Source organism: Gracilinanus agilis, chromosome 1 (assembly GCF_016433145.1).
Source record: "Gracilinanus agilis isolate LMUSP501 chromosome 1, AgileGrace, whole genome shotgun sequence".
NCBI classification, from domain to species: domain Eukaryota; kingdom Metazoa; phylum Chordata; class Mammalia; order Didelphimorphia; family Didelphidae; genus Gracilinanus; species Gracilinanus agilis.
This window is the reverse complement of record NC_058130.1, coordinates 757,058,949-757,074,557: the sequence shown is the minus strand read 5'-3', so window position 1 is coordinate 757,074,557 and position 15,609 is coordinate 757,058,949. Positions and strand designations below refer to the sequence as shown.

The window sequence follows — 15,609 nt, the reverse complement described above, 5'->3', positions numbered from 1 at the left end:
ATACTTGTCAGATCTCTGGGAAAGGAAAGATTTTAAAACCAAGCAAGAGTTAGAGAAAATTACAAAATGTAAAATAAATTATTTTGATTATATAAAACTAAAAAGCTTTTGTACAAACCAAAATAATGTAGCCAAGATCAGAAGGGAAACAATAAATTGGGAAAAAATCGTTATAACAAAAAACTCTGACAAGGGTCTAATTACTCAAATATACAAGGAGTTAAATCAATTGTATAAAAAATTAAGCCATTCCCCAATTGATAAATGGGCAAGAGACATGAATAGGCAATTTTCAGGTAAAGAAATCAAAATTATCAATAAGCACATGAGAAAGTGCTCTAAATCTCTAATAATTAGAGAAATGCAAATCAAAACAACTCTGAGGTATCACCTCACACCTAGTAGAATGGCTAAAATGAAAGAAGGGGAGAGTAATGAATGTTGGATGGGATGTGGCCAAATTGGAACATTAATGCACTGCTGGTGGAGTTGTGAACTGATCCAACCATTCTGGATGGCAATTTGGAACTATGCTCAAAGGGCTATAAAAGAATGCCTGCCCTTTGATCCAGCCATACCATTGTTGCGTTTGTACCCCCAAAGAGATCATAGATAAACAGACTTGCACGAAAATATTTATAGCTGTGCTTTTTGTGGTGGCAAAAAACTGGAAAATGAGGGCATGCCCTTCAATTGGGGAATGGCTGAACAAATTGTGGTATATGCGGGTGATGGAATACTATTGTGCTAAAAGGAATAATAAACTGGAGGAATTCCATGTGAACTGGAAAGACCTCCAGGAATTGATGCAGAGCGAAAGGAGCAGAGCCAGAAGAACATTGTACACAGAGACTGATATACTGTGGTAAAATAGAATGTAATGGACTTCTGAACTAGCAGCAATGCAATGACCCAGGACAATTCTGGGGGACTTATGGTAAAGAGTGATACCCACATTCAGAGGAAGAACTGCAGGAGAAGAAACACAGAAGAAAATCAACTGCTTGAATACATGGGTTGATGTATGCATCAATTACATATCAATTACATTTGATCTTTCCACAATGTTTCAGTTACTGTTATAATGTTCACCAGGTTCTACTTATTTCACTCTGCATCAGTTCATGTAGATCTTTCCAATTCTTATAGAAATCCATCAATTTATCATTCCTTATAGCATAGTAGTATTCTATCACCATCATATACCAAAATTTGTTCAACCATTCCCCAACTGAGGGACATCTCCTCATTTTCCAATTTTTTTGCCACCACAAAAAGCACAGCTATAAATATTTTTGTACAAACAGAACCTTTCCCATTTTCTTTTATCTCTTTGGTACACAAACCTAGTAGTGGTATTGTTGGATCAATCAATATGCACTGAATTAATTTTAACTCTTATATCTAGTAATGAACCAAAATTTTATTCTCTTTTATAATGAACAGAAAGTGGAGGAAGCAAAGGTTTAAGAGCAGATTAATGGGGTTCCAGTGTCATCAGAAGGAAAGTCCCTACTTCCTAGATGCTTCTATCATCAAATAAGCTTATCTTTTCACAGGAAGGGCCAGGTTTGTATTCAGGGGATCCAAAGAAACTCCATTAAAAGAGTTTGAGTGGTCCCTGGTATAATCCATATAGCCTCCCAGGTCTGTGCAGGCTGCCCCACTTGCTAGGCATTTAATCAACATGCTTTCTGTACCAAGGCTTTTGGTGAGCATACCCTGGCTTACACAACTTTTGATCATTTGTAAATTGATTCCATTAGTGTGAGTGTGAAATTCCTATCCCCTTTTATGATCATAATAATATTAGCCTCTATAATTATTTTCATAACATAATATTAGTTTTGGAGTTAATAGTCAAATAATATAGTTTGCTTCATTTAAGAAAAAATACAGTTTTCGGTGGTATCAAATTTTGTTTACATCTTGATCTTAAGCCTATAACCCAGGAGTTTCCACTTAGTCTACCACACTCTCTTTTTTTGTATAACAAGATAGTAGAACAAGGGGTGGAGAAATACTTTTTATGTATAACAAGATAATTGGACAAGGGGTGGAGGACTATTCTTTTTTGTATATCAAGATAGTCACTGCTGACTCCTAACAGTTCATAATAAATGTCAGCAGAAAAAACAACTACAGAGGCCTTAGAAAGGTCAGCTATAATAAAAGATATGTTACCACTCATAGTGATTTTTTTACACTTTCTAGCTTAATCAGCACTTGCATCGTTAATTAAGACCTGACCATTTGTTGATTGTATTTTCTGTCACTGTGTCCTGAAATTTCTTGACATAAAAAAGGGCTGTGTCCTATGGCTTGGAGTCTCTGGTTCTGATTAGACCAGGGACCAACTTTATTGTAATGTTGTCCTCACAATAAACCTATTTAGCTTGGAGTTTTTGCATTGGTGTGATAAAATTTCACAACTGTATTTCTAAAGCTAAACATTATAAAATTTGTCTTGTTTTGGTGACCAGCTCACAAGATGGATAGAAGCCTTTCCTAGTGCTTGTGTCACAGCAGCATTTGTTGCGAAAATGATACTGAGGGAGATTGTTTCCTAATATTGCCCACCTGCACACATTGATTCAGATAGGGGAACTTATTTTACTGATTCTGTTTTATAATGAGTTTATTCTTGTTTGGGAATTATGCTCAAATTGCATACACCCTACTATCCCCAGAGCTCAGGCCAAGTTGAACATGTGAATAAAGGATTTAAAAACCTGATTTGCAAATTGTGTACTGATTGGCAAACTGTGGCACTTGAAGTGGCCTGAAGTTCTCCCCTTAGCCCTATTTTACCTATTTCATCTTAACAGAAGATTTAGAAGAGATCTACATGTCTCATCATTTGAAATTTTTTCTGAACATCTTCCTATACAGGCTAAACCTTTTCCCCCTTTATACATCATTAATGAGTGGGAGGGGACATTTCTGTTGTTTTTTTATATGCAGGAATTACAGGTCAAATTATGTGAACTTCTTGACTCTGGGGCTACAGTACAAGCTGTACCTTTGGATTTCTCACTCCATGTTCTACACCCAGGAGACAAGATGTATGTAATGGATTTTAAGCAAACTGGAGGGACTTAGCCTGCTTAGTAAGGCCCTTTCCAAGTGTTGCTAACTCCTCCAAATGCCATCAAAATTGGTGGAAAAGTCTCTCATATAAAATAGGTACCATCTACTAACAATGAATAACTGTATTTTGTAATTTTTATTGGATATTATTGCTTATTTGTTTTGGAGTTTGGTTTTGCTTTCTTTTTTATTCTTATCTTATTGTGACTAGGGAGTTTAAAGGAAAATATAATTTACTGTTAAATTTTTTTTTATCCTCCTTAGGTATTATTTTGTTGTGAGCTGTAAGCCATGTTACATTTTCATCTTTTGTACCCTCTTCTCATGACTGGACTAAGGAAAGGCAATCATCAGGATCCATTGTCAAGTAGGGCATACCCTACACCAAGGAAAGGTTATTGCGTTCTTAGATCAACAACCTGGTAGGCTAGTAACATAGCCTTTACCAAGTCTATTGTGGTTATAAATGAATATCCATTGTGTTGGAATGTTATTTTGTGTTACCCTCAGATTATGTTAGGATTAGATTCTGGGCGATAGCTTATCCTCCTGAGGAGAGGAATGTGAAGTTATCCTAAAAGTTCATAAATTAAGATCTTTTTAAAGCAATTTTAGGGAACGATATTGCCAATTACCTGGCCAGGAAAACAGGTCTCCTAGAGGAGATGCTGTAAGGACCATCATGATTCCAAACAGACTAGAAAGATGACAGAAATAGATGATGACCCCAGAAATCGAACACTACATCAGGCCTTTTCCCTCTAAGAGATGTTCCCTCTTATGATAAATGGGGGAATTTAGTAAATATTAGACATCATACACCTTTTTCTCCATTAGATATTGAGAAATTTAAGGAAAAAACTTCTTCCTTTGATGAGGAGTGTTAGATTAAAATTAATAACTGAAGATTATTTTCCATAAGGTTTATTAATAATCACTTGAAATAGAAAAAGCAGATATGTAGAGATTTAAGCCTAATCTAAGCTAACTGTGACCACGTGGTTCTACTCATGGCTGGCTAACTCAGCCATGGTGCTCCACTGCTACCTCCAAGGAAATAGAGACCCCAGGCTTGTCTCATCCCACACCTTTATCCTTTCTCTTGAGCCCAGACCCATAACCTTTAGTTCTAGGTCATTTTCCTAGGGCTCTTCACCTGTGACCTGTTTGGAGAATTCATGTGACATCCAGCCATGCAGCAAGATGGGGAAAACCTGGGGGGAGGAATGGACTCTATCTATACAAACCTGTGATTCTATTGGGAGGTGAGCATGTTGAAATCTCCCAGATTTACATGCCTAGTCTCCCCCAATGAATCATTTCACATAACCAGATTATACCTCTAAAGATCCTTCTGACTAGAGGTGCATAACATATTGCACTTTACTAAGGGGAAATTACAACAATTTGGGGATAAGAGAGAAAGAAAATGAAAGAAAACAAAAATGTTTGATAGATGCATTGACAAAATGCGAATTAGGGGGCATTCCCCTTTGGCATGAGTTAATGTTCAGAATAAGTATGTTTAATTCCCTTCAGTTCAGTTCATTATATCCCAAAGTTCATTCTGGATCTTTTGATGCAGTATGTGGTTTCTGCAGGCATCCTTATGGCACCTTCTCCAAAAAGATCTGCTTTCTTGATTCAAGGTGTTGGAGAGTTTCTTTTCCTGAAATTTCTCCAAAAGATTTTAAGCCTTGGATTTTAGGATAATTACATAATCCCTCCTGAGGAGGGTGTTGACCAACACCAGAATCACTCCAGGATACATGCATGAGTTATGAAGTATATGAACCAATTTTCAAAAGAAAACCAATAACCCCAAAAATATCACAAATAAAAGAGAAAAAATTAAATTTTGGATAAAAAATCAAATATCAAAATTCTATGTATATAAAATCATGAGTAAAGAAGAATAAACCTGTAACAGGTCCTTGAATCACCAGAAAGGCCCAATTAAAGTGATATATGTCCCACAAGCCTATAGGACAATTGTAGCAATATAGAACTTTACCTATCAGCAGCCAGGACTACAGAAAATTGCCAAACTATAAAGGAGAAGGGACCAGGTTCTGAGGTAAAAGGGAAATATGATTCCCTGGTCTGATTTCACCTTCACTTTCAGGGAAGGTGGAGACAAAATGAAAGCCTGCATTTGAAGTTGTCAAATAACTGTTTCCTCAAACCTCAAAACAAGTCCTCTGTCTTGGTGCAGATTCTCATGAATTCCACAGGGATTATTGGTCTCCTTGACTTTGTGCTTCCTATCACTGTGCAGTGGCTCTTTTGTGATTCCTTCTTGTGAAATCAGACATAAGTATTAGTAAAAGTCCCATAATACTTAAAAATCAGTGGCAGGTTTCCATAGTCTTAGGGTATGCATTGATATTAGAGCTAATATATATTGTAAACTTATACCTCAAAATAAAAAACATTAATACTGATTCCATGTACTTCAAGTACAAAAAGAAAAAAGAAAAAATCAAATATCCTATTGCAAATATAAAGAAAAACAACAATAATAATAATTAATAAATGCATAGCCCACATTCCATGTGACAATGTGTTAGCCAAGCAGAGGCACAACACAGAGGTTTCTTAATCAAAAGTGAGATCTGTTTCCTTTTTAACTTGGCCGTGATCCACAGTGTGAGTATACATGATTTTTTCACCAGGTAATAGCTTTTAAAAAATAGTAGTACAACAACTAATGCAGATTCTAAGAAGTACCAAAATCCCCAGATCATAAGAGCCTATTTGGTTATCATTAGGATTCACATGAGTATAGCAGTTTGCTGTGTGTCATTTAAAAGCCTTTGAAATTCATGGATGTTTGTCACAAGTTCTCCTAATCTAACCAATCTTTCAACCTCAACTGAGATATTTCTAAAAGAGTCTTTTACTGCTATCATTCCAAAATTTTGCAGGAGAGCCAAGAAAAGTCTTTGTACTGCTGATGAAGACCTTTTGGGTCTAAAATGTCACTAAAAATATAAATTTCTGGTGGAATGTAGAGTAAGTTGAAGAGTTATAAACATAAAACTGCCCAGGGGTCACCAAATCCCATGGGAAATCGTCCCTCCTCCCAGATGAGACTGTAACAGCCATAAAAGGCGTGTATTTATATGTCCCATCCATTGCAATGTGGAGGCTAGGAATACAATAGTGAAAAGCACTTTTTTTTTTAGAAAAATTTCCATGGTTACATGATTCATGTTTTTACTTTCCCCTTCACCCCCTCAAACTCCTCCCCCAATAGCTGGACACACATTTCCAATGGGTTTAACATGTGTCATCAATCAAGACTTATTTACATATTATTGATAGTTGCATTGGTGTGGTCGGGGTCTATATCCCCAATCATGTCTGCATCAACCCATAGTGTTCAAGCAGTTGTTTTTCTTCTGTGTTTCCACTCCTGTAGTTCTTCCTCTGAATGTTGGTAGCGTTCTTTTCCACAAATCCCTCAGATTTGTCCTGGGTCATTTCATTTCTGCTAGTATAGAAATCCATTACAATCGATTTTACCACAGTGTATCAGTCTCTGTGTACAATGTTCTCCTCGTTCTGCTCCTTTCACTTTGCATAAATTCCTGGACGTCATTCCAGTTCACATGTAATTCCTCCTGTTTATTATTCCTTTGAGTGCCATAGTATTCCATCACCAGCAGATACCACAATTTGTTTAGCCATTCCCCAATTGAAGGCCATATCCTCATTTTCCAGTTTTTTGCCACCACAAAGAGTGCGGCTATAAATATTTTTGTACAAGTCTGTTTATCTATGATCCTCTTTGGGGTACAAACCCATCAATGGTATGTGGATCAAAGAGCAGGCATTCTTTTATTACTCTTTGGGCATAATTCCAAATTGCCATCCAGAATGGTTGGATCAGTTCACAACTCCACCAGCAATGCATTAATGTCCCAATTTTACCACATCCCCTCCAGCATTCATTACTCTCTCCTGCTATCATTTTAGCCATTCTGCTAGGTGTGAGATATTACCTCAGAGTTGTTTTGATTTGCATTTATCTAACTATTAGAGATTTAGAACACTTTCTCATGTTTGATTGATACTTTTGATTTCTTTATCTGAAAATTGCCTATTCATGTCCCTTACCCATTTATCAATTGGGGAATGGCTTGATATTTTATACAATTGATTTATATTTATGTATTTATGTATATTTATATATATTTGAATAATTAGACCTCTGTGAGAATTTTTTGTTATAAAGATTTTTTCCCAGTTTGTTGTTTCCCTTCTGATTTTGGTTGCATTGTTTTTGTTCGTACAAAAATTTTTTAATTTAATATAATCAAAATTATTTATTTTACATTTTGTAATTTTTTCTAACTCTTGCTTGGTCATAAAATCTTTCCTTTCCAAGAGATCTGACAAGTATACTATTCTCTGTTCATTTAATTTACTTATAGTTTCCTTCTTTATATTCAAGTCATTCACCCATTCTGAATTTATCTTGGTGTAGGGTATAAGATGTTGATCTAAACCTAATCTCTTCCATATTGTTTTCCAATTTTCCCAGCAGTTTTTGTCAAAAAGTGGATTTTTGTCCCAAAAGTTGGGCTCTTTGGGTTTATCATAGACTGTCTTGCTGATGTCACTTAGCCCAAGTCTATTCCACTGATCCTCCCTTATGTCTCTTAGCCAGTACCATATTGTTTTTTTTTTGTTTTTTTTTTTTTAATATTTTTAAACCCTTAACTTCTGTGTATTAGTTCCTTGGTGGAAGAGTGGTAAGGGTAGGCAATGGAGGTCAAGTGACTTGCCCAAGGTCACACAGCTGGGAAGTGTCTGAGGCCAGATTTGAACCTAGGACCTCCAGTCTCTAGGCCTGGCTCTCAATCCACTGAGCTACCCAGCTGCCCCTACCATATTGTTTTGATGACCACTGCTTTATAGTATAGTTTAATATCTGGTACTGCTAGGCCACCTTCCTTCATGTTTTTTTTCCATTATTTCCCTTGATATTCTTGGTCTCTTATTCTTACAAATGAACTTTGTAATAGTTTTTCTAGTTCAGTAAAAAAGTTTTTTGGTAGTTTGATAGGTATGGCACTAAATAAGTAAATTAATTTGGGTAGAATGGTCATTTTTATTATGTTAGCTCACCCTACCCATGAGCAATCAATGTTTTTCCAATTGTTTAGATCTAGTTTTAATTATTTGGAAAGTGTTTTGTAATTGTGTTTGTATAATTCCTGTGTTTGTTTTGGTAGATAGATTCCTAGGTATTTTATATTATCTAGGGTTATTTTAAATGGTGTTTCTCTTTCTACCTCTTGCTGCTGTGATGTGTTGGAAATATATAGAAATGCTGATGATTTATGTGCTTTTATCTTGTATCCTCCAACTTTGCTAAAGCTGTTGATTATTTCTACTAGCTTTTTAGTTGATTCTCTAGGATTTTTAAAGTAGATAATCATATTATCTGCAAAGAGTGATAGCTTAGTCTCCTCATTGACTATTTTAATACCTTCAATTTCTTTTTCTTCTCTAATTGCTACTGCTAGTGTTTCTAGTACAATGTTAAATAATAGAGGTGATAATGGGCATCCTTGTTTCACACCTGATCTTATTGGGAAGGCTTCTAATTTATCCCCATTGCATATGATGCTTGTTGATGGTTTTAGGCATATATGTTTATTATTTTTAGGAAAGGTCCTTCTATTTCTATACTTTCTAGTGTTTTCAATATGCCATTCTAAAAGCAATGAGAAAATGAGCTAAAAATCAGATGTTTGGACAAAATTTGACCACCTTACACAATCTGATGATGAGACAACCTCCCAGTTCATGGATAGGCTTATTGAGCTGGTAGGTAGAAACCTAGACCATGATCTTTCTACAGAAAGAGGTATCAGAAAAATAAGGTGTCAGTTTGTTAATAATTCTTGCAGGGTGGTCCAAGACTATTTTAAAACTCATTGCCCAAAATGGCCTGAGATGGATCTTGAAGAATTGAGAAGAACTCCTGTGTATATCTCAAAAGGACATACAGAGAAAATGTCAGAAACTAATGATTTATTGGAAACAATAGAAAATGACCTGAAATCTTTATGTGATAAAATAAATAAATAGGAAAGAGGGCATGATACTTCACCAATACCACTTGCCCCTCTCCAAGAATCTAGACCAAGATCCTTAACCTGCCACTTCTGTCAAAAGAAGGGACGTGTAATAATGAATTGTAAAAATCTATTCCAGGCAATCAGAAATAATACCTACTGGAATAATAATAATAATAATTTCAGGAACAACAATTATAGAAACAATAATTTTAGGAACAATAACTTTCAGAATAATAATTATAATACTTTAAGGAATCACAATTTTAGGACTGATAATTCTAGGAATATAAATCAGGCAGATAACTCAAACCAAATGACCCCACAATAGTATCCGTTAAGTGGAGTTCATCCACAAACTGCTCAGGGTATTACTCCCCCCCACCATGTGGGGCAGAAGATGGTGCCCCTTAAATTCTATTGCTTTTATTGTTTTGTTGCTATTAACCCTTTTCAGTTTGGTCTCCCTCAAATAACAAAGAAGAAGAAATGAATTTTGAACACAGTGCCTGTCTACCCCCTTATTTTATTTGTGCCACCCTGTATCTGACCCTGGACATGTGCTTTTGTGGAAGTCCATAACAACTTGTACTGTATTGATAATTTGAACAACTCGTATTTTGTGTATTTGGTATTTTCTTTGTACCTATATTACCTCAAAGAAAACCTGTAATAGTGACCTGTATTGATTTGATTTGCATTTTGTGCTTTTTGTGAAATTTTTGTATTTTCTTCAATGTATTATTGCTTTTATACCTCCATTGTTTTATCTACATTTGCACTCACATTGTGGACCATGGCTAAGATAAGAGGAAATGCATCTAAATTCTTGGGTAAGAACCTTTATAGTCTACCCCTTCTTAGTGACACTAATTGTAAGATATATATTTTTTGATTATCACTGATTATCAGAGATATATAAATATTTTTGAATTTTTAGCACATTTTTATAACTGCATATGCAATTTAATTTTTCCTAAGCAAATATCATCTATCTAAATTTAAAGATTTTTGATTATTACACTAACATAGTTTTCCTATGTCCATTAGTTCTAAATGTAACTGCCTACCCAAAAGCCTTAGATTACTGAAACTGCCATTGTTATTTAAATATTATGGGACTTTACTTAGTATATACGTCTGATTCAAGGAAATGGGATCAACAAAGGAGCACAGACTTCATCTGCACAGTGCCAAAGCAGCACATATTTAACCTGATTGATGCCAAAAGAGCACACAAGTCAAAAAGAGAAACCAATCCTGCTAGGATTGCTGAGACTTGCTGAGACTTCTATGCCAATAAAAAAGGACTTGAAGCCAATGTGAGACTCAAAGTTGTGGTGCTTAACATATGTTAAGATCCATTCCTTGTAAAATTTATATCAAGTACCTGACAATTGGCTGTTCTGATTCCATAGTCTACCCCTGAGAAGAAATGATGAAAGAAGAAACAACAAAATATGAGACCAAAGAATAGATTTTTTAAAAATCTAGTCCCTTTTCCTAATTTTCTTACTATGGTGGTTGACTGTGGTCCTAGCTGCTGAGTGGTTAAGTACATGCTGTTGAATGTGGATTACTTTAATTAGGCATTATTCGAAGACCTATTGTGATTTTGTTTTTTCTTATTTAGAATTTTTCCACATAAAATTTGGGATTGAATACTTAGAATTTTCATCCACTAACTCCTTGGCTTTTTGGGCTATTTTTCTGATGATTTTTAATTGGCAGTGATTCATATACCTCATACCTCAGCCATGTTTTCCCTGTGTGATTTCCATGTTTCTTTCTATCCTCTTTGGGGGGAGATGTGTTTTTATTTTATATGAAAAGTCTAGGTTATTTTAGTGAAAGAGATTTGCTACCTCCCGGAATCCAGATGGAGATGCCCATGGAGACCACATGCTGATCCAAAAGCCTGATAGAAAAACCAGATGTGCAAAATTTGAACTTTGGTGGGGATTAAAAATTCATTTGTCTTGTTAAAAATTCATTTGATTTGTTTAATGCATTTGTTTTATATGTATATATATTTTGTTGTGAGAAAAGGGGACTGCCCCCTGATGTTTTTTTAAAAAAGTGCCAAGTGTTTGATTTTCTTTTGTTGTAAAAATTGTTGCTATTTCCCCCTTGTATTGCTATATATACCCTTTATTTTATTGTGATTGCAAATTCATTTGTGTTTGTTATTATCCATTAGGGAAACTGGTCTCCCAAAGGATCACAGGAGGGAATGTGCATTTTGTAATGGTTCTGACTCTCTATGATAACTTCCTCAGACACTTCCCATTTCCTTTGTGGGAGGCGTCTGAGAAAGTTATAAAAAGAAGAGAAAGGTGCAGGTTTTGACGCCTTTTTGCCAGAATCAAGGAGTGCCTCCTAGCTTTCCCAAACCCTTCTTTTACTAAACCCTAAATAAACCCAGCTTAATATCCCTATCATCTTGCCTGGTTTTGTTCAGCTCCAAAGGGCTCAGGTTAACTTCCCCACCAGGGCTGGGGACCCGGCTACCTTCCCTACCTTTCTTTTCTTTTTCTCTTCCTTTCTCCCATCATCCTTCCTCATCTTCTTTCATCAAAACAACATCACCAAATTGTAATACTTAAAGTTATAATTATGAGGCTGTTATTACCTTTAGTTGCTACTACTTCAAAGTAGAGATAGTAAAGAGAGGGAAATGTAGAAAAGAGATAGGGAGCAGTTTAGCAAAATACCCTAATTGCATTATGATGGAATGAAATTCACCTCTGACAATGATTACTTCAGGTCCAATCTCCAGGCAGAAGAGAGGGAGAGCTTCAGCTTTCAGGTTCCAATTCTCCAGCCAAAAGACAGCCAGCATCTCTTCAGCAAGAATAATAAACACCAGAATCTGTCTTGAGCCAGAGTCACCAGAACAAGAGTCTCCTCCACAAGAGTCACCAGAGCAAGAGTCATAATCCAAATCTGTGTCTCCACCAGAATCCAATGGGAATCCCAATGTCTTACTTCCTGCTGGGTCTCCCCTTATAAGCACTTTTCTCCACCCACTAGTTCTCCCATGTCACATCTCAGGAACTAATCTTAGCTCCTTAATTTGTCTGGCACTGCCCAGGGGGACAGTGCTTCTGGGATCGATTTGCTGTCTTGGTTGGTTTCAACTTCCTTTCTCTGAGGGTGTATCTCTACTTGCATATCTCAAAGGACCTCCAGGTCCCTGATTGATTAAATTAAAAGGGAGTAGAATTCCAAGTCCCTCATTGATTTAAATTAAAACAAAGGAAGATGAATTCCTTTTTTACTCTTACATTACTCCCCTTCTCACCACCTCCCTTCTTATTCCCCTCTTACTATAGGATTTTTGATCACCCCCCAACCTCTACCTACCTTTTATTACTTATATTATTCCCCTCCCCATCACCCTGTTTCTTATTCCTCTTCTACTTCTCTATATGGTAAGACACAATTCTAGACACTAATGAATCTGCCTGTTTTTCCCTTTCTGAGCCACTTTTAATGAGAGTAAGGTCTAAGTTTTACCTGTCACCAACCTCTTCTTTCCTTCCAATGTAATTATCTTCTTATCCCCCCACCTCTCAGGTCCTGCCCTGATTCTTTATGTGATATAATTTATCATATTTTACTTCTCTTTTCCCATTTTTCTTAGTATTATCCTTTTTCACTCTTAATTTTATTATTTTTTGACATATAATCCTACACAGCCTACTACCACACTCTATGTACACTTCTTCTAACTACTATGATAGTGATAATGATTTTAAAAGTCACAGATATCATCTTTCCATATAGGAACAGTGGTTGCATTTTCTCTCTGTTGATGATTTTAACCTCCAAAAAGAGGTCCACCTCCCAGTACTCATTATCCTCACTAGGGACCCAAATGTTTCCACAACTAGTCAGAACCCAGTTCTGTGTAACACTGAGTTCAAACCGATATCAGTTGTGTTTTCACTTATCCTTTTATTCAAATATTTCCTGCTTCAAATAACACTTATACTTCCAAAGCAAGATTTGGTATCATTGTATAGATCCTAGGAGTCATCACTTCCTTCCTGAGGATCCTAGGTTCCCATTGATTTGAAAGAGCCCTGTGTGCTTTTCTGGTCCATCCTTTGAGTGCCATTTCCATTTTTCTGTTTTCTTTCATTTTGGGCATGGGCCAGAATGATGAGGCACCAAATTACACTATTCACAAGGAGGAGGATGGAAACCAAGAACAAGAAGATGGCCAATATTATTTCCTTATGTCCTTTTCTTTGGAGACTGCCAGTAGGAGTGCTCATCTTCCTCTGGGGACTTGATCGGGAGGTGATGGTGGTAGTGATAATAGTGGTATGGGTGGTGGTGACAGTGGTAGGAGTGGGGGTAGTGGTAGTGGTAGTAGTGGTAGTGGTTGGAGTGGTAGTGGTTGGAGTGGGGGTAGTAGTAGTGGTAGTAGTGGTAGTGGTTGGAGTAGGGGTAGTAGTTGTGGTTGTAGTGGTAGTAGTTGGAGTGGTGGTAGTAGTAGTGGTAGTAGTGGTAGTGGTTGGAGTGGTGGTAGTAGTAGTGGTAGTAGTGGTAGTGGTTGGAGTGGTAGTAGTAGTAGTGGTAGTAGTAGTGGGGGTAGTGGTAGTGGTTGTAGTAGTGGGGGTAGTGGTAGTGGTAGTAGTGGGTGTAGTGGTAGTGGTTGGAGTGGTAGTAGTAGTGGTGGTAGTAGTTGTGGGGGTAGTGGTAGTGGTTGGAGTGGTAGTAGTAGTAGTGGTAGTAGTAGTAGTGGTGGTAGTAGTGGTAGTGGTTCTGAGGGTAGTGGTGGTACTTTGGGTTGTTTGTAAACGGGCAGGAGGGGGCCCACTGTCTATACTGCCCCCATTACCTTTAGTTACACAATGTGGTGGGGCATAACCATATTCACAGTGGCAATGATCCAAGTTGTTACACATCCCTCTCCCAGTACAAGTGGCATCTGTGCTGCACCTCTGCCTGAGTGCGTGAATATCAGAACACACATTGTTCAGGCATATCTTCTCATGGTCACACTTCGTACCAGCATACACTTCTCCTCGATCTTTTTTCCCTATGTCCTCTAAGAGCTCCGCTCCCCAGTACCAGGACCCCTTAAAGGGCAGTTGGAAATAGGTGTAGTGGTTCTTGCCTCGGGGCAACTTCTGAATGTTTTGACATAGAAGCTTTCCACACTTGCTATCTTTGGGTTCACATTTTCGAAAGGTCCTGCGCCTCCCATCAATTATAGGGCCACAGTTCCCAATCCGATCCGCCATACCATTTATACTCTCATAGCAACTATCTGGCGCCCTACTGGAGGTTTTGCCAAAGATCTCAACACACTGTTTATCCAGGCTGTGACAATTCCCCTCATAGCAATAGCCAACACTGCACTCAGTGCCATCTTGTTTGAAGACATCTGGCTGGCACCAAATGGAGGTTCCATTGCAATATTCAGGGAGGTCACAATCATGCTTGCTGGGACGACACACCTCAGTTGCCCTCCGAATATTACAATTTTTGCAGCAGGGTCCAAAAGCACAAGTGGAACCCACAGTGAACCGGCATGTGGGAAGACAGCAAGGGTCCTTTGCACAGTTCTCTTCAGTTCCACAGTCACACTCCTCCTCTCTGTCTAATATTCCGTTCCCACAGATTGGCACCCTGAATATTTCTGTGGGGACTGGTGCTTGATAAAGGCATCCCGTACTTTCATCCAACACGAATTTATAGAGAAACTCTAAACTGCAGTTGCTAAAATGCTGCTTCTGAGAAACAGACTCGTGCATTATGCAGTAAAATTCATCACCACACATGCAGTATTGGGTATCATGTTCCATGCCCAGAGTGTGGCCCAACTCATGGGTCATGGCAGAAGCAAAGCGGGATACGTCTTCATGGGAGAAGGATAGACCTGACACAGACTCGAACTCTTTACAGACACTGCCAAGATTGGAATATCCTGCTTTGCTTCCGGTTTCATGCCCTACAACCACAAAGGCAATATTATGTAAAACCCGAGGTATGAGCTTGAACCACCTCCATACAATGAAATATTTCAGAGTACCTTGCAAAGTTGGCTGAATATGGGTTATATCTCTCTCTGTCCAGATCTCCAAACCAACCCAGTAGATTTTAACCCTGATTGCAATGAAGTAGGTATGCACAATGGAGATGGCCTCCATAATCATGTGGGTCGTCTTGGTCACATTGCTATCCCATTTTCGGTACCTATTATTGTCTACCACAACAAATATTTTCACCTTTTTGTTGTATGGCCATTCATAATGCACAAATTCTGCTATGTCTGTCACACTCATGTCCTCCATTCCTTTTGCTTCCAGATTGCTCTCAAATTCAGGCTGTTCTCTCAGAGGCCCCGAACAGAAATCTTGTTTATCACTTTTTGTTTGGTACAGGATGTGTTCAAAGTTACTCGAGGCAT

At 37.5% G+C, this 15,609-nt stretch overlaps 1 protein-coding gene across 1 annotated transcript in view; it reads right to left on the bottom strand.

Annotated features, from left to right (window-relative positions):
• LOC123256870 (disintegrin and metalloproteinase domain-containing protein 1a-like) overlaps positions 1-15,609 on the bottom strand; it is a gene marked incomplete at its 5' end in the record, with an annotated part of 43,835 nt that overhangs the window by 27,312 nt on the left and 914 nt on the right. The window contains 3 exons of the mRNA XM_044685427.1: positions 5,599-5,687; positions 11,928-12,086; positions 13,978-15,609. Coding sequence (XP_044541362.1) covers positions 5,599-5,687; positions 11,928-12,086; positions 13,978-15,609 — 1,880 coding nt within the window. The remainder of the gene's footprint in view (positions 1-5,598; positions 5,688-11,927; positions 12,087-13,977) is intronic.